The sequence below is a fragment of the Electrona antarctica genome (genome assembly GCF_951216825.1).
Source record: "Electrona antarctica genome assembly, chromosome: 12".
Classification (NCBI taxonomy): domain Eukaryota; kingdom Metazoa; phylum Chordata; class Actinopteri; order Myctophiformes; family Myctophidae; genus Electrona; species Electrona antarctica.
The window spans coordinates 7784418-7804508 of NC_136793.1; the positions used below are offsets into that span (position 1 = coordinate 7784418).

Consider the following 20091-nt stretch of genomic DNA (forward strand, 5'->3'; position numbering starts at 1 on the left):
TTGGTTGCTAGGGCCCTCGTTTAACCTCGCCGCGTCACCAGGTCACTAAACATAATCCCGCCCCCATCCCAGGAACAGCCAATAGAAGCACTGGACTGCTTTTGACGGACAGCTGTCAACACAAGCGGTGGAAGATTCAAGTAGTGATTTTTATTATTATTTAATTCTTTCTTAATAATAATAAAACACAGGTTTACATTATAAAGCAAAACAAAAGTAATGATACAAAATAAAGATAATGAAAAGAAAGCATAAACCAGCATTCATTCATTCATTCTAGTTTAAAGGCAAGGCTTAATTTCTATAATTATATAATAATGAGTTTTTTTTTTTTTTAAGTAGGCTACTTTTAAAGCTGTGATTGATTCACTGCCTGGGAAGGAAAGGATTCATTCATTCAGCCTAAAAAACAATATTTGCTCGACAAACCCGCAGATCTACAAGCTCACAAGGCGTCGCGGAAGCGACGCGTTGTGAGCTTGTAGATCTGCGGTAAATCTCGGCGCGAGACACTAGCCTACCGTCCGTGGCGTCCGCTCGAGCCCTGGAGGAGGAAGCTGTCATCTGGTGTCGTGCGCGTGGATAGACAACAACAACAACATACACGCACGCACACACACACACGCACGCGCGCGCGCGCTCAACAACCCAAATACATGTTGCTGCCTATAGTAGTTAGTGTCTGTTTATTTATATTTTAAAGTTAGCTTTCTTTGAAGCGACGCGACAGACACACACAAACAGCACGACACATAATTATTATTAATAATTGTAATAATTATAAAATACCCGAAAAGGAATTATATAATGTAATAATAATAATAATAATAATAATTCATCCATGATGTTGGAGGACAGTGAAGTTACTGTGGAAGCAGCAGCAGCAGGAGAGGCTACAGCTAACGGTAGCTAACTTTAATACACAGCAGCAGGCTATAGTTGTGTGTGTGTGTACATCCATTGACACACGGTTACAATACACACGCGCACGCACACACACACACACAACAGCGTTTATAGTGTCATCATTAGCCCGCGGTGGCTAAACAACAGGCTAACACAACACTCACACTATAGTGTTGTTGTTGTTGTTGTGATATAAACAACAGTTTGTTGTTGAGGACAGACTAGAGAGGAGACGACATGGATCCTTTTGACAGCAACAACCAAGGTAGGAATGAACGCAGACCATGTATTCATTTATTATGACTGATATTAACACACTGTACAGTTGGTGCGTTACATTTAATGTTTAATAATGAATTATATCATACATGGAATGATGTATGTAATGTTATGTATGCGATATCAGTATCATCATCACAGCCATTTCTGGGGCTATGTTATTAATATATAGCTAACCAACTGTAGCCTCTGATGTTAGAGTTAGCAGCTATACTGTACTGTAGTGTGTGTGTGTGTGTGTGTGTGTGTGTGTGCTACGTACATTCAATGGAGAGGATGTGCCTGACTGTGTGTGTGTGTGTGTGTGTTCTTATTTGTGACACGAGTCATTTGTTTGAAACTTGTTTAGCTTGTTTGACATTTCTCATCAGGAAGTTGGGAACCAAACTATTGCTGTTGTTTGATTACAGTAAACCATTTGTTGATCCTGGTAATATCAGGTGAAGGTAAAGCAAGTGTTCTTCTTTACTAGTAAACACATGCTGTCCATTTTGGCAACAAAACCAACATAATATTGGTCTTACTTTTAGTTTAAAGGGTTGCTACTATTAGCCCCTCCTATTTATATACAGCTGTAGAGATGTTTGTCCTAACACAAACATTACATTCCGATTTACAATGAGATGAGAATTTACGTCATGTGTGTCTGAGCAAATCGACATGTTACGTCATGATGACGTTCGATGATATAAGAGCGAGCAAATCGGCTATGTGGTTTTCAACCATTTTCATACCAAGGTCCATTATTTATTTATTCAGCATTTGAGCCACGGACCACCATTTGATGAGATTCAGCCTCTCAGACACAATGACTATTAGACTATTTTGTTCATGTTGATTCTGTCCTCAATTCCATGCTGTATTGATGTTGGTACGGTTAGGAGAGATAACAGGCAAAACGTTGATCAAAACATTATTGTTCTTCTACATTCTCTAATTTGTGTATAGACTTCTTGTAGATTAAGTAATGCAGATGTTTAACAATACTTTGGCTGGGGACCACCTGGAACTCCCTGGTTTAAACCATTACACTAGTGAAATCATCACTGGTAATGTAACCTTACAGGTCCATTAGGTTCCATTAATTTGTCGACAGTGCACAGTACTCTGACTTAAGTTATTAATTTGTGGGGGCACGGTGGCACAGTTGGTAGTGCTGTCGCCTCACAGCTAGAAGGTCCTGGGTTCGATTCCCGCTGGGGACACTGTGGGCACTGGGGGCGTGCTCCCTCCTCCGTGTCATCAGTGCCCATACCTGAGGCGGGGTTGACGAAAGGGCTGTGTGGAGTTTGCATGTTCTCCCCGTGTCCCCTAGGGTAGGTACCCCCACATGTTCTCCCCGTGTCCCCTAGGGTAGGTACCCCCACATGTTCTCCCAGTAATCCTGGTCTGTAAACTGCCTCCCCCTGGCCAGCTGGGGCGCCTGATGGAGGGGAAATGAACTGGTCGAAATAACGTGTTCCTTCCACGCGCTACGTCCGGCCGGGGAAATTCCCCCCTGTCGGGTGATAAGAAGCAGCTTGGACTCCTCATGCATAGAAGGAAGCATGAGACATGAGGTCAGTCCGCTGCCCCCTCCCCCCCAGGTTGGCAGAGGAAGCCTAGTGCCCAGGATTACATTAGATAATTGACACTGGGTGGAAAAAATGGGTTGCAAAATCGTGGGATAAAAAATATTTTAGAAAAAGTTATTAATTTGTTCAATTGAAAGGGACAGCAGATATACTCTTCCCCCCCCCCTTTTTTGAGTGGTGTAAACCACTCCTACAACTGGCTTTTGTGTGCAGAAAAAAATGAGCATGGTTGCTATGTTCAAAATAATTTCTGACGTAATTAAATCACACCCGGGTGAACTGGATGACCGTAGCAACCATGCTCATTTTTTCTGCACAAAAAAAGCCAGTTGTGAAATCACATCCGGGTGTGATTTGATTACGTCAGACATTACGTCAGACCACAGCTGATCATGCTATATAAAACCTTACACCACTCAGTTCACACAGGTGTGATTTTTTTAATAAACAGGGCATTCAATGACTATTGAATGCCCTGTTTATTACTACAGTTGAGGATGCAATGGCAGTTAATACGTATATGCGGAGTTACCAAGTATTTTAATTATCAACCTCTGCTTTTTTTCATTGATTTATTAACAGTTTGCAGAATTACAGTACATTTCAAGTTATAGTTCTATTTATAGTGACTCATAGGAATAGACTATGTGACAACCGGGTATAGTCTGGTGACCACCGGAGAGACGGGTGACAGCCGGAATGTAGATGGAAACCCGGGTGAGCAGTATTGGTTAGCGCCCCAGCCTGTGTCCTCCGTGAGGAGGTGAGCAGTATGGGTTAGCGCCCCAGCCTGTGTCCTCCGTGAGGAGGAAGCCCAACAAACCTCTGTGAGGCCATTAGGAGGGCCATTATAATCCACCACTCCTGAATGAAGTGCCTGGTGCTGGGAGTCTGGTGCAACGCACTGGTCCTGGGCCTGGTGAGAGCAGGAGTGGACCTGGTGAGACGTAGGAGGGGCCCGGACAGGAGTCAACCCACAGAGCCTAGTCCTTCCACGTGCCAGAATTTGGTTCTCCCAGTCCCGGCAGAGTAGTTCCGGAGCAACGGATTGTGTGGCCTTGCTCATTCCCTGATGGACTGATCGAGGCTAGCTACTGGGACGTAAATCGGGATTTGATCAACCCCGGCTGGGTCGCCTGAGTGAGGGGTATGATGTTGGTAGACCCGAAACCCCGTTGACCTTAGGATACATCACTGAGGATACGTCCCAGGTGCATCCTCCATGCGATGTATTTTTAGTTACAAGTACAACTCAATACAATAACTGTTAACTGTGAGTGGACGACACCATAAAGCATTACACTTGTTTACAATAGGGCCCACCATTTTCAATTCATCAAAACATTTAGAGACGTACGAATATACACAACTATTATAGTCAAAACAGGAAATCATCATAGAGGATGTAAAAAGGGAAAAGAAACATACAGTGAGGGGGAAAAGGGGTGGGTGGGGGATTCAGATTTTTACGGGGGCCAGTTTTGAATTGCAGCCGTCCGTAGGTGCCCTGGAGTCAAGGGATTTGCATGTCTTAATGGCTGTTGGTAGGGCGTTCCACATTTTGGTGGCATAGGAGCGAAATTAATTTTGCGTGCGTGCGTGCGTGCGTGCGTGCGTGCATGTGTGTGTGTGTCCTGTAAAGTGAAGAGGCTTATGTGCATTTTTGTGACATGTAATTTGAAGCTCGTTTATTATATTTCTGGTGGTTGTTTAATCCTTGGAAGTCGGCCATATCCTACCCATGACCCGGAAATTGCATTACATTATAAACGAAAATGCCAGATGCCATACATATCACGTGTTGATCCAAACAGCACCCATTTTGATTAAAAAAAGGGTCTTTACTATTAAACAGTATGCTGCCCATTTGGCAACAGACCAACCAGGACACAATGTTCAATGTCTTATAACCGTCATCACACTAGCAGAGATTAAAATAAGGGGCATTTTGCATCCCAAAACACAGTTTATAGTTAACGACGTCTGCATCCACAGGATGGACTACTGTACTACTGTACTGTTATTTTTTTATTCTAGTTTATTTCGCTAGCTTTAGTTATAATAATCATTTCTTCTATTTCCTACACTGAATATAACCAAATTATAACCGTATAAAATGAAATGGGAGTTAAATGCTGCAATTTGTAAAAATGGCAAAATATGACATCTACATAAAAGACCATCCCTGTATCCCGGGACTCATTACATTAATTGAAAACCTATTTACATCACTGCACTAGTAAAGTCCTCAGTTTAGTTTTTGTCTATTTAAGATATTTTTAGGGGCCTTTTTGCCTTTTATGGCACGCAGCAAAGGTCGTCGGGCTCGGGACTCGAACCCGCGACACGCTGTCAGGCCGGATCACCACCAGCCCAGGTGCCTGGACCGCTAGGCCGACCCAGGCCGTAAAGTCCTCAGTGTTAAACCAATTTTGACCTGAGATCAGATTCTAAAAATGTCTGTTTGAAAATGACAGTTTTCTGAAAAAGCTATGTTTCTATGTCAGTCGTTCTTCGGTTTTTCAAAAATAGCAGACCTACAAGCTCGTAGCGCGCCACTCGGTGGCGCGCTATGAGCTTGTAGATCTGCTATTTTACAAATGGCTAAAGCATAACATAATGCAAACACCAAAAGGGGTTCCTGCCTAAAATGGGTTAATGTAACTCTGAGTGTGTACAGATCAGTGTTGATTTTGACAGTACATTTCTATTTTAGTTTTAGTCGTAGTCTCTTGAATAGTTTTCATTTAGTTTTAGTCACATTTTAGTCAACCGGAATGTTTTAGTGTTAGTCTAGTTTTAGTCGACTAAATGTCATAAGATGTTCGTAGACTACATTTTCAGTTGATTTAGTCGACTAAAATTTATTTTGGCAGGCCTTGATGCCGTCGTAAATTCGTAATGACTTGTTTTGCTGAAAATAGCAGATCTACAAGCTTGTAGATCTGCTATTTTCAGCATGCAACCAAGTGTAAAATTACTTATACTGGATAATGGAAATCTTGTCCACTAGTCCCTTCCTGACATTTTAGTCTAGTTTTTTATTTGTTGACGAAATCGTCAACATATTTAGTCTTAGTTGACGAACCATTTTTTTGTCGACGAAATCAACACGGGTACAAATGGAACCAAAGAGATGGACCCATTTTGGTTCTAATCTTGCTCAGGTACAAACGTGCATAAATTAAAACAGTGATGAATGGGTTTTACAGCGGCATAGGTTGGTATTCCCAACCAATGTGTTACAGGCCAAATCTACCAGCATTTGGCTGATGATGCACATGCTAAAAGTAATCCCCCCCCTCCTCCCCTCCCCCCCCCCCCCCCCCCCCCCCTGGCCACATCATTAATCCATTTAGGCCTGACGTTGAAATTAAAAAAAAAAAGTCTTGACAATTTTCTGAAATACCTATGTTTCTATATTAGTGGAGGTGCTCAATATTTCATGTCAAGGAACCCCAAATAAGTTATTTGGCTGCCGACCACTATCTGAAAATATGTTGTTCCAGGGACCTCCCAGAAGCAAAGATTTGAGTTAAAAACGTTCGCTCTGAAAGAATATATATTCAAAGATTTGCGCCACATTTTCACGATTTTTCAAAAAAAAGATTCAATAGCTGAAATATAACATAATGCTTACAACACCAAAAGGGGTTCCCGTTCAGAATGGTTTAACAGCTTTTAGACGTATGCTCTTCTATCTTTCCATAAATAGCCTCGTTTAATTATATTTCATTTACCAATATAGTACTGTCCACACTCCACACCCCCAGACCGTGTGCTCTGGTCCTGTACTGGAAGTGAAGGTTATTCTATTATATTATACACAGAAAGCAAGCAGTGTTTGTTTGCACGACTGTTAGGCTTGTGCGTTTGATATAGGAGGGCTGCTATAAACCTGGTGTGTGCGTGCGTGCGGGGCGTGCGTGCGTGCGTGCGGTTCGTGTGTGCGTGCGTGCGTGCGTGCGTGCGTGCGTGCGTGCGTGCGTGCGTGCGTGCGTGCGTGCGTGCGTGCGTGCGTGCGTGTGTGTGAGACAGATAAGGCCTCTCTCTCTCTGTTGATAGGGGACTGAAGGCAGAGCCTTTTCGACATGTGCCATCTGCTTTATATAATAGCCTGTGTGGTTGTTGGGCGTTTATGACTGCTGTGAAGTTATTAGAACAAATATCTTTATATAATAACCTGTGCAGTGATGTAAATAGGTTTCAATGTAATGAGTCCCTGGATGCAGGGATGGTCTTTTAGATGAGTCCCATGGACATTAATAATGAGTCCCACTTCAACCATGTTATAGGAGTCATATTTTGCCATTTTTACAAATTGCAGCATTTAACTCCCATTTCATTTTATATGGTTATAACTTATAATGTGGTTATATTATTCATGTAGAAAACAGAAGAATAAATGATTATTATAACTGAAGCTAGCAAAATAAACTGGAATAAAAAAACGTACAGTAGTGCATCCCGTGGATGCAGAGGTCGTTGTTTTATGGCATCCCTTAACTATAAACTGCGGTTTGGGATGCAAAATGCACCCTATTTTAATCTCTGCCTGTGTGGTTGGCCGTTTATGACTGTGTGTGGAGTTATTAGAACAAACACAAGGCAATAAGGCATGCTGTTGTTCCCCCTTAGAGCAGGGGTTCTCAACCCGTGGGTCGCGACCCCTCGGGGGGTCGCCAAATAATTTCGGGGGGTCGCCAGATTGTTTTCAGAAAGTATTAAAAAATATATATATATTTACAATTATATTGTAAATATATATATATATTGTGTACATTTTGTTTTGCTGTGCTGTAGTGATTTTTCTTATTTGATTGATTTTGCAACTGCATGTCTGGAGTGGTGATTTTATTTCTTATTTTGCAACTGCATGTCTGAAGATTAAGAGTTTTATAGGCCTATATGTAGGCCTACATGCATAAACGAAACTTTAATAATTAAAGCGATCGTTAATGATTATATCTGTTTTCAGTAGCCTATTTATTATGCTTTTTGGGAATTGAAGCGCCAGCAACCCACCCCACGCGACTGCCCGCCGTCGCGCGCGCGGGGAGGGGGGGGGGGGTCGCGAGACATGGCCAGAGTCGTTTTGGGGGTCGCCAGCCAAAAACGTTGAGAACCCCTGCCTTAGAGCACTGGTTCCCAACAGTGTTGATTTTGTCGACTAAAACTAAGACGAAAAATGTTCGTTGACTACCTTTTTCCACTGACGAAAACTACATGGAAACTAAATAAAAACCCAGGGGTCCTTGAGGGAGTTCCAGGGGGTCCCCAGCAAAAACATAGTTAGGAACCAAATGGACCCTTATGGGTCTGTAACTCTCTCTCAGAGTTAAATTAACATTGATTCTAAAATATAAATTGGGGGTCCCAGAGATAGAAATGCCATTAAATGGGGGGTCCGTAGACCTGATTAAACTAATGCATGTCAAACTGTAGGTCATTGAAATAAAACGGGTTGAGAATCACTGCTAGAGCCGTAAAAATCACAGGCTCATGAGCTGGACAAAAAATCTAGTTGTCGTAGCATTGTATTGCCAGGAAAGAGCAGGGATATCAATGCATCGACTGTTTACAGTGTTACACAGTAGAGCGCCGAAGTCCTGACTTCACTCGCTCATCCCCTGGTTCACGGAAGTAATTTCTCTATGGAGAATAACATGGGCTCATCTTAAAATCATCTCATATAAGCGTTGTGGTCCAAAAATAAACAAAGGGTCTCTGGGTTATTGTCAGGGAGGTGTCTCTGTATCGTTTGCACACAGTGAAATGTATACTTTAAAGTTTAACCCATTTCTGGTGTTGGTGTTTTAAGCATTATGTTATACTCTAGCTATTGAAAAATTGCAGATCTACAAGCTCATAGCGCGGCACCGAGTGCCGCGCTACGAGCTTGTAGGTCTGCTTTTTTAGAAAAATCGTGAAAATGTGGCCCAAATGTTTGAATATATTCTTTCAGAGCGAACATTTTTAACTCAAATCTTTGCATCTGGGGGGTCCCTGAAATTTCAGATGGGGTACAGATAATTTTGGGGGTCCTTGACTTGAAAATGTTTGAGAACCACTGACATAGAAACATAGGGTTTTTCAGAAAACTGTCAGGATTTAGAAGACATTTTGTAGAATCGTCATCAGGTCTAAATAATAATAATAATAATAATAATAATAAAGCTTTATTTCTATAGCACCTTTCAAAACAACGTTACAAAGTGCTTTACAAAAGGAAACAGCAAAAGCAAACAGCACACAGCAGGAAAAACACAGAAACAATGCAAAGCAATTAATAATACAAGGCAGAGTAAACAATCAATAGGACACGATCAGGAGAAATCAGAATTAAAAGCTAGTCTATAAAAATGAGTTTTAAGTAGAGATTTAAAATGTGGAATTGACTCAGCGAGCCTGATTTCCAGGGGCAGAGCGTTCCATAGGGTGGGGGCCCTAAAGGAAAAGGCCATGCGACCGGTCGAGTTCAGGGGCCCCTTTGGTAGGGCTAGGAGTGCTTTGTTAGAGGATCTCAGACTGCGGGCTGGTATGTATGGGGGCAGTAGGTCTGATATATAAGGTGGCACAAGACCTAGGCTGGCTTTGAATGTGATGAGTACAATTTTGAAGTTGATTCGAAATTCAACTGGCAGCCAGTGCAGAGAAGCTAAAATGGGTGTGCTGTTAATTCTCCAGGTTGTTTACACCTGTCCTCTCTCTCTCTCTCTCTCTGTCTCTCTGTCTCTCTCTCTCTCTGTGGTTTTCACCTGGTGTGACCTGAGTCACAGGCTGCAGTTGTTTGTTGACGTACATGTGATGTGTTTATGTGGAGAGTTATGATACATTAGAATCGCACGCACGCACGCACGCACGCACGCACGCACGCACGCACGCACGCACGCACGCACATGGAGAGTTATGTGACATTACAAGAGCATGCGGTTGTCTGGTGAAAACAGGAAGTGTGTACTATCAGCAGTTATAAGCTTTGGGCTTTTCTGTGTTTGCTGCTGTTGTGGTTTTGGGTGTTTCTTTTTCTCTTTTTCACTTCCCCTGTATGTCAGATTCAGAGAGATTTCACACACAGTCAATGCAGATAGACAGAGTCAATGCAGATAGACAGAGTCAATGCAGATGGACAGAGTCAATGCAGATAGACAGAGTCAATGCAGATAGACAGAGTCAATGCAGATAGACAGAGTCAATGCAGATAGACAGAGTCAATGCAGACAGACAGAGTCAATGCAGACAGACAGAGTCAATGCAGACAGACAGAGTCAATGCAGATAGACAGAGTCAATGCAGATAGAGTCAATGCAGATAGACAGTCAATGCAGATAGACAGAGTCAATGCAGATAGACAGAGTCAATGCAGACAGACAGAGTCAATGCAGACAGACAGAGTCAATGCAGACAGACAGAGTCAATGCAGATAGACAGAGTCAATGCAGATAGAGTCAATGCAGATAGACAGTCAATGCAGATAGACAGAATCAATGCAGATAGACAGAGTCAATGCAGATAGACGGAACCAATGCAGATAGACGGAGTCAATGCAGATAGACGGAGTCAATGCAGATAGACGGAGTCAATGCAGATAGACGGAGTCAATGCAGATAGACGGAGTCAATGCAGATAGACGGAGTCAATGCAGATAGACGGAGTCAATGCAGTGTGTCTATCTGCATAGACAGAATCAATGCAGATAGACAGAGTCAACACTTTTTTACCCATTCAGACCTGAGGCCGATTTTAAAACAAATGGCTTCTAGCAGTTTTCTGAAAAACCTATGTTTCTGTCAGTGGTGCTCAACCTTTTTCATGTCGAGGACCCCCAGAATTATTATGTAATTAGCTGCGGACCCCCATCTCAAAATATGTTGTTCCAGGGACCTCCCCAGAAGCAAAGATTTTAGTTAAAAACATTCGCTCTGAAAAATAGCGGATCTACAAGCACACTACAAGTACAGTACAAGTCATGTTCTAGTTTTGCCCCAAGGTCATGTTCACTTACCTACCTTTACTTAGTAAATCATAAAATAATAGGTAAATTGACCGGTTCAATTCAACACTTGTTATTGTTTTTACTTTCTGGGGCTGTGCGATCAAAAATGTCATTCCTCAATTTATATGCCACATACCTACTAGTACATAGCTATAATGAATATCAGTGGTTCTCATTATCAAACTTTGTTCATGTCGAGGACCCCCAGATTAATATGTATTTGGCTGTGGAGGAGGACCCCCAAATTAATGGAGCGCCAAAGTCCTGACATCACTCTTTGTCTACTATAAGCATTGTGATCCATAACAAGCTGTCTCTGCGTTATTGTCAAGGAGGCGTGTCTGTATCGTTTGCGACAGTCGGTCACTCATACAGTATATGATATACAGTCTGTTTCTAGCGAAAATGTAACTAATTCAGTAGCAGTAACAATAACGTTTTCTCAGTCAGTTGATTCTTCATATCCATAATGAGTGAAACGGCCGTCAGGATGATTTGTTTATTTTTCAAGCACAGTTCTTATATGAGGCGATCTAAAAATCCCCCTATGGGGATTACAGTGCAAATAAAAAGTACATGAACCTGTGGATTTGCGCCCTAACCGATGTTGACGTCAGACTTCGGTGCTCTAGGTGTGTGTGTGTGTGGGACAGCAGGTAATGAGTTGAGAGGAAATTATCTTAAACTCTTACCACTAAATTGTCATTCAGAAAAGAGAGAATTTCTTTACACTCAGAGCTGTCAGAGCATGGAATAAACTTCCGGAGGAAGTGGTCCAGGCTCCTTCAGTCAACACTTTTAAGAATAGACTTGACACATTTTGGTCAACAAAATATTTTTTGTATAACTATAGGGCTGGCTTGTAAGGTCCTAGACTGGTAAATACGGGACTTTGAAACTGTATTATGTATAGATATAAGAAAAAAAAAACAGAGTGCGGGACCACATGAACACATGTACTTGTGAGTTTTAATATGTATTTATGTCTGTTATGAGTCTGGCGTAGAGGATTTCATCCTGTGCTGGAAATCATTTCAATAAATTTCAATACATTTCTATATGCATATTTGGCTGTGGAGGAGGACACTCTCCCATCCGAAACTAGTTTGCGTATTCAAAATGATTCACGTCATCGTTCACAACGTGTTGTGAGCTTATCGATCACACATCGGTGGCCGATTATGGGAGCATATAGTGGACGCAGACACAGTATTATGGGAGCATATAGTGGACGCAGACACAGTAGATGACCAACATTTCCGCCATTAGTTTGGCGATGAAAAAGTGGTGAACAGTACATGTGTGTCTCCGTGCGTGTGACGCTGTGTCCTGTGACTGTGTGTGTGTGTGCGTGCGTGTGACACTGTGTCCTGTGACTTCACTGTGTCTCCTCTGTCTGTGTTCCTGCACTTCTAAACCCATTACCCAATTACACGCTCACACACGCACACACACAGAGACGCACGCACGCACACGCACACTACACGTACAGAGAGACACACACAGACGCACAGACGCACACACACACGCACACGCACACACACAGAGACACGCACTCATGCACGCACACGTACGCGCACAGTCGCACACACACAGAGACATGCACGCAGCCACGCACGCACGCACACACACACACACAAACACACACACACACACACAGAGACTCAATTACACGCTCACACACAGAGACACACACACGCACGCACGCACACACACAGATAGACTCAATTACAGGCTCACACTGTGCGCTCTTTGTGTGCGCTCCAGTACGCCTATGAATGGACCTCCAGCGTGTAGTCTGTGGCAGAGAGACACAAGTTGCACCGCGAGGCGTTTTTCCTGCTTAGCCATGATTGAATTTGGCCGAATTAACAATTTAACATTCTGTAACTGTGTGTGTGTGGATGAAATGTCGAAGGTAGCTGTTATGGAAGTCACAAGACAGGATGAGGGTTCTGATGATGATGATGATGATGATGATATACTGTACATGAAGGCTAATACAGTAATGGCTATGCACGTCACCATCATCATAGACATATATAAAAGGCTAGATGGCTCAAGGCGGAGTCTCTGACGTAGGTCACCCGGCGGCCATCTTGCTGAGGGGCTACAGTACAGTATGTTCAATGGCAGCTCAAACAAAAACAGTCATAACTCCCTGAAATCTTGACGGATTTACAAACGGGTTTATTACAAACGTTGTCAACGTGGCTATGATTCGGGACACTTATCTGCTTACTTTTGTTTTTTATATGAACGTCGTATAAAAGCATATAAGTATGTGGACGTCTCTGACGTTTATAACAAACCAAACCGTTTGAAAATCGGTTGAAGTTTATGGTTATTTAAAAGTACATGCCCCATAGACACAATGTTATGCTGCCCCTAGGTAAGATGGCCGCCACGTAGCAACGTCGCTCTCCATTGGCCAGAGTGCGGGTGAGCCATCTAGCTTTCTTATCTATGACCATCATCATCACCAGACCAGGAAGTCATGCGGGAACGCCTACGAGTGGCAAAACTTTCTGGCCTCTGACAGTCCATAATAACCTGACTCCGCCAGATGGGGCAGCAGAGAGTACACACAGGGTACACCTTGTGTACTCTCTGCTGCCCCATCTGGCGGAGTCAGGTTAAGTCCATACTAACCTGACTCCGCCAGATGGGGCAGCAGAGAGTGCACACTGTGTACTCTCTGCTGCCCCATCTGGCGGAGTCAGGTTAAGTCCATACTAGAGTTGTCCCGATACCATTTCTTTTTCAGACCAAGTACGAGTACAAGTACTACATTTTTAGTACTCGCCCTAGCACTTATTTTACCCCCTTTTTCTCATAGATGCAGATGGATCTCCGATCTACACTTAGTCAGTTGTCATTTATGCCTTGTAGATCGGCTGTTTCTGGCGATTTGCTGCAGTGTTGGGTCAGACTTGCTCCCGTTGCATTCGTTCAGCCTAGTGTACTGTCTGCTGCCCCATCTGGCGGAGTCAGGTTAGGTCAGACTTGCTCCCGTTGCATTCGTTCAGCCTAGTGTCCATTCGTTCAGCCTAGTGTCCATTCGTTCAGCCTAGTGTCCATTCGTTCAGCCTAGTGTCCATTCGTTCAGCCTAGTGTCCATTCGTTCAGCCTAGTGTCCATTCGTTCAGCCTAGTGTCCATTCGTTCAGCCTAGTGTCCATTCGTTCAGCCTAGTGTCCATTCGTTCAGCCTAGTGTCCATTCGTTCAGCCTAGTGTCCATTCGTTCAGCCTAGTGTCCTTTCGTTCAGCCTAGTGTCCATTCGTTCAGCCTAGTGTCCATTCGTTCAGCCTAGTGTCCATTCGTTCAGCCTAGTGTCCATTCGTTCAGCCTAGTGTCCATTGGGTGTTTTGGTACTCATGTCAGTATCAGGGTTACTTTATTCATTCAACCTTTATTTAAATTCTCGGAGAGACCATCCGCGATTACATACAAACAATAAAAAAACAATACAACAAGAATCAGTTACAACAATCCGTTAAAACAATTATATATTCAGCAATCAGTTAAAACAGCAACATACAGGTGATGGACGGTTATTGAGTAAATTCCTAAAATTACCAATTTATGCCAGGGTATTAAGTTTAAGTTCTTGTTGCAAGACATTCCAAGAATCAGGAGCACCTATGCTGAAAGCAGCCTTTCCAAGTTCAGAGTTGGCAAAAGGGACCAGAAGGCATAGCCAATCACTGGAGCGAGTTACAATGCGACTAGGTTTCTGATGTAACATGGATGAAATATATGATGGTAATTTCCCGATGAAGGACCACTGGTGGACGGGTTTCTGAACTGCCCACAGCCCTCTTATGAGACACAGAGTAGAAAAAAATGGTGCCATTTTATCATGATTATTAGTGAAGACCAATTATATGAAGACAAGGAAAAGGGCTGAAGTGGTCCTTTAACCCATTTTGGGGGCGGGAACCCCATTTGGTGTTTTAAGCATGTTATAATTTAGCTATTGAAAAACAGCAGATCTACAAGCTCATAGCGCGCCACCGAGCTTGTAGGTTTTTTTAAAAACGTGAAAATGTGGCACATATCTTTGAATATATATTCTTTCAGAGCGAACGTTTTTAACTCAAATATTTGCTTCTGGTGGGGTCCCTGGAACAACATATTTTCAGATGGGGGTCGGCGGGAAATTACACATCATTTTTGGGGTCCTTGACATGAAATATTGAGCACCACTGATATAGAATTGATTGATTGATTGAAAAATGTATTAACAGTTTGCAGAATTACAGTACATTTCAAGCACAAACTCGATACAAAGGCTGTTAACTGTGAGTGGACGACCCAATTAAGCATTACACTTGTTTCCAATAGGGTCCACAATGTTCAATTCATCAAAAAAAGTGAAACATGAGGTATTTCAGAAAACTGTCAGAATTTAGAAGACATTTTATGAATTTCGACGTCAGGACTAAATGGGTTAAAGTATTACTCAGCTGTTTATGTTTGCCGTGCTGCTGTACAGTATATGTACAGTAGTTGTGTTTTATATGCTGTCCCTGTTCTGTTCTCTAGAGGACCGCGGTGGAAATAAGCCTCTGGGCTTCATCCTGTTTTTATCCTCAGTGATTAATATATATACAGTATATATAATTAATTATGCTAGTTGTTTTCCTTCTGGTCCCAGTCAGAGATCATCAAACATTGTTTTCCTTCTGGTCCCAGTCAGAGATCATCAAACATTGTTTTCCTTCTGGTCCCGGTCAGAGATCATCAAACATTGTTTTCCTTCTGGTCCCGGTCAGAGATCATCAAACATTGTTTTCCTTCTGGTCCCGGTCAGAGATCATCAAACATTGTTTTCCTTCTGGTCCCAGTCAGAGATCATCAAACATTGTTTTCCTTCTGGTCCCAGTCAGAGATCATCAAACATTGTTTTCCTTCTGGTCCCGGTCAGAGATCATCAAACATTGTTTTCCTTCTGGTCCCGGTCAGAGATCATCAAACATTGTTTTCCTTCTGGTCCCGGTCAGAGATCATCAAACATTGTTTTCCTTCTGGTCCCGGTCAGAGATCATCAAACATTGTTTTCCTTCTGGTCCCGGTCAGAGATCATCAAACATTGTTTTCCTTCTGGTCCCGGTCAGAGATCATCAAACATTGTTTTCCTTCTGGTCCCGGTCAGAGATCATCAAACATTGTTTTCCTTCTGGTCCCGGTCAGAGATCATCAAACATTGTTTTCCTTCTGGTCCCGGTCAGAGATCATCAAACATTGTTTTCCTTCTGGTCCCAGTCAGAGATCATCAAACATTGTTTTCCTTCTGGTCCCAGTCAGAGATCATCAAACATTGTTTTCCTTCTGGTCCCGGTCAGAGATCATCAAACATTGTTTTCCTTCTGGTCCCGGTCAGAGATCATCAAACATTGTTTTCCTTCTGGTCCCAGTCAGAGATCATCAAACATTGTTTTCCTTCTGGTCCCAGTCAGAGATCATCAAACATTGTTTTCCTTCTGGTCCCAGTCAGAGATCATCAAACATTGTTTTCCTTCTGGTCCCAGTCGGAGATCATCAAACATTGTTTTCCTTCTGGTCCCAGTCAGAGATCATCAAACAAAGACTAGTCAATTCAATTCAAAGGGCTTTATTGGCATGAGAAAACATACGTTTACATTGCCAAAGCACAATACAACAATACAGCAATACAATCAAAACAAAAAATATGTACATTTGAACGTCAGAATCTTCAATAGATCAATTTCTATATTGTACCAAGATCACTGGATGCAGGTATAGTGCAGGAATATACACAATGATTAGTCTTTAGGGTGGTTGTGTTCCGTTTGATATCCTTCTCCTATCACAGCAACTCACAAATCTTGCTGCTGTGTTTGTACATTGTTGTACTTCGCCCAGCAGATATGGGAGTTTTTTGTCATTGGTCATGTTTTCAAAATCTCTGTGTGTGGTTGTAACTAGTCACACTCAGAGGCGTGAAAAACACCTGTGATGAAAACAAAAGGAAATGCAACACCTGCTATGCATGAAGGGAGAGGTGTCTGTAGTACTCTCTCTGAATGAGAGAGATACTCTTTAGGAGTTTTAACTTGACTTCAGTTCTATAAACTGTAGAACTGTATTGACTCTAATTAACCAATACATCATTATTGCCATGATTCCATGCTTTCATAGAAAGGAGAAAAAAACCCCCACAATGACAGTAATTCTAATAAAAGTATAGTCACATTTTGAAAGGCAACACAACAGACTACACTAGAGTCACATACATTAGGATATTTGCTATAGAGGGTATGCGCATGCTTAAAGTGAATGGTACATCGAGTGGCAAATCGAGTGGCAAAGGAACATGCAAAGTGAGTTTATCATTGTTTAATGCAATCTAATAGGACTTTCCTGTTTGGATGCATGGGTTGTCAAGGCTAGAAAGTAGTTTTTATCCACTCAGAAGGCGTTCCTGCATAACTTCCTGGTTTGATGATGATGACACGCGCATACTCTCTATTGTGATATGGCTTAAGTGTTCTTAATAGCTATGAACATGACTATGGTTTCACATTTGTTACTTTATATTTTTAAGTGTAGCAACAGTGAATATTTTAGGTAAACAGCGGTCTTATTTTACATGCCACACACCAGAAGACTATATGGCCATGTTCAGGTGTTTAGACAGATATCTGGTGTTGTTGTGTTTATACTAGACGGTTGTGTCCCCTAGTCTCAAACAAGCACTTGCCAGGACGGGCAACCTGAACGTTGTATGTACTCGGGTAGCCCCATATGTGCCCTCTCCCTACGCTCATTCTGTAGCTCCGAGATGAGGTCACAGACAGAAACACCTCCCACCCCGTTCAGAAACGGCGCATGTTTCCACAATTCCCCATTGCTTACCCTTTTCTTAACAATGCACCAAAATCTTGAAGTGACGTTCCGGGTTTACACTAATTTACCGTCAACAACGCCAAAGAAAATCCAACTAGCGATTTGAACCGAGCCTTTACGAAGAGAAATTTGTCAGTCGCTTCCGTGTTTATCAAGGGATTGGTGCGTGTGCGCGGGCATGTCGAGTGAACTGAAGTCAGTTGGACATTTTCGACCAGGCGAGGCGCCGGGGAGGCGCTAAAGCTTTTCAACTTCCTTGAAAAACATGCTAAACAACCGCTGTAACGCTCGTGTAACCGTTTAAAGTTGGATTTTCTTTGGCGTTGTTGACGGTAAATTAGTGTAAACCCGGAACGTCACTTCAAGGTTTTGGTGCATTGTTAAGAAAAGGGTAAGCAATGGGGAATTGTGGAAACATGCGCCGTTTCTGAACGGGGTGGGAGGTGTTTCTGTCTGTGACCTCATCTCGGAGCTACAGAATGAGCGTAGGGAGAGGGCACATATGGGGCTAGTACTCGGGCTACTATCTCTGAGTTGTAGAGAGAGTTTTTTTTTTTTACACAGTTTGTGAGCTTGTAGATCTGCTATTTTCAGCATGCAACCAAGTGTAAAATGACTTATAGAGAGTATGCGCATGCTTAAAGTGAATGGCACATCGAGTGGCAAAGCAACAGGCAAAGTGAGTTTAACATCGTTTAATGTTGTTTAATGCAATCAGATATGACTTTTCTGTGTGGATGTATGGGCTGTCAAGGCCAGAAAGTAGTTTTTTGCCACTCAGTAGGCATTCCTGCATAACTTCCACGTTTGATGATGATGTCACGCGCATACCCTCTATACTGGATCTCTTGTCCACTAGTCCCTTCCTAACATTTTAGTCTAGTTTTTTAGCTGTTGACGAAATTGTCAATACATTTAGTCTTAGTTTTAGTCATCATAGCTTAGTTTTCATTTAGTTTCCATTTAGTTTTCGTCAGTGAAAAAAGGTAGTCGACGAACATTTTTAGCCTTAGTTTTAGTGGAAGAAAACAGCACTGATCTCCAGCGTGGTCCCGTGCTCGGCCTCACACTTCTGCTTTATGGTGTGTTTATCTCTCTTATTGGATCTGTCAGCAATTAGCCTGGATGGAACTTCTTCCACTGCTGTCCTCGAGATCAGTGGTTCCCACACTTTAGATCTCAACACCAAAAGAGAGATTAGACGTTTTGTTTGCCTGAGAGCCAAACTCTCAGTGATGTAAATGGGTTTTCAATGTAATGAGTCCCAGGATGCAGGGATGGTCTTTTAGATGAGTCCCAGGGACATTTTATGAGTCCCACTTCAACAACGTTAGGAGTCATATTTTGCCTTCGCCTGATGGAGGGGGAAGGAACTGGTCGGAATAACGTGTTCCTTCCACATGCTACATCCAACCGGGGAAACTCCCCTCTGTCAGGTGAAAAGAAGCAGCGTGGCCTCCTCATGTATAGAAGGAAGCATGAGGTCAGTTAGTTCGCTCTCCCCAGGTTGGCAGAAGGAGTGTTTACACACAGGATTACAAGCTTATAGGCAATCGGCACCGGGTAAAAATATAGGTTACAAAACCATGGGATAAAAATTAAAAGTAAAAGACAAAAAAAAATAAAAGTGTTTTTGTGTGTGTGCGTGTGCATGTGTGCGTGCGTGTGTGTGTGTGTGTGTGTGTGTGCATGCGTTGCAGAGCGGGCCAACCTCCCCAGGAACATGATCGAGAACAGCATGTTTGAGGAGGAGCCAGACGTGGTGGACCTCGCCAAGGACTCCACCGCCTTCCCAGTACGACCACCACACCATTCATTATTTTATTGCCATCTACGCTTATAAACGTAGCTAGGCTATTGGGACCTATTTGTGCCAGCTACGCGTATAAGCGTAGACAAACGTTTAATCCATATATGAACGCACCGTCGGTCTGTTTACCTTTTAGCATTGCTCCGGGGTAGCATAGCCCTCCTCCGTCACCACCAGCGATGCGATTTCTAAATCCAGCTCCGTTGAGCCTCCATTCTAACCCGATCTTCAAAGCGCCGTATATCCAAAGGTTAGAGAGCTGTCCATGGTGAGCTGGCGCGCACCCGACGATCGTACATCATTTGTGATTTTGTATCGCATCGCTGAGAAAATGTAGCTGGTTGTTCTGCTAGCTGAAGGCTGTGAGCTAATGTAGCTGGTTGTTCTGCTAGCTGAAGGCTGTGGGCTAATGTAGCTGGTTGTTCTGCTAGCTGCAGGCTGTGAGCTAATGTAGCTGGTTGTTCTGCTAGCTGAAGGCTGTGGGCTAATGTAGCTGGTTGTTCTGCTAGCTGAAGGCTGTGAGCTAATGTAGCTGGTTGTTCTGCTAGCTGAAGGCTGTGGGCTAATGTAGCTGGTTGTTCTGCTAGCTGAAGGCTGTGGGCTAATGTAGCTGGTTGTTCTGCTAGCTGAAGGCTGTGAGCTAATGTAGCTG

The 20091-nt window shown here is 42.9% G+C and overlaps 1 protein-coding gene across 1 annotated transcript in view; it reads left to right on the forward strand.

Annotated features, from left to right (window-relative positions):
* The first annotated feature begins 653 nt into the window (after nucleotides 1-653).
* Nucleotides 654-20091, forward strand: part of lnpep (leucyl/cystinyl aminopeptidase) — a 56985-nt gene continuing 37547 nt past the window's right edge. The window contains exons 1-2 of the mRNA XM_079516693.1: nucleotides 654-1171; nucleotides 19330-19424. Coding sequence (XP_079372819.1) covers nucleotides 1144-1171; nucleotides 19330-19424 — 123 coding nt within the window. The 5' untranslated portion in view covers nucleotides 654-1143. The remainder of the gene's footprint in view (nucleotides 1172-19329; nucleotides 19425-20091) is intronic.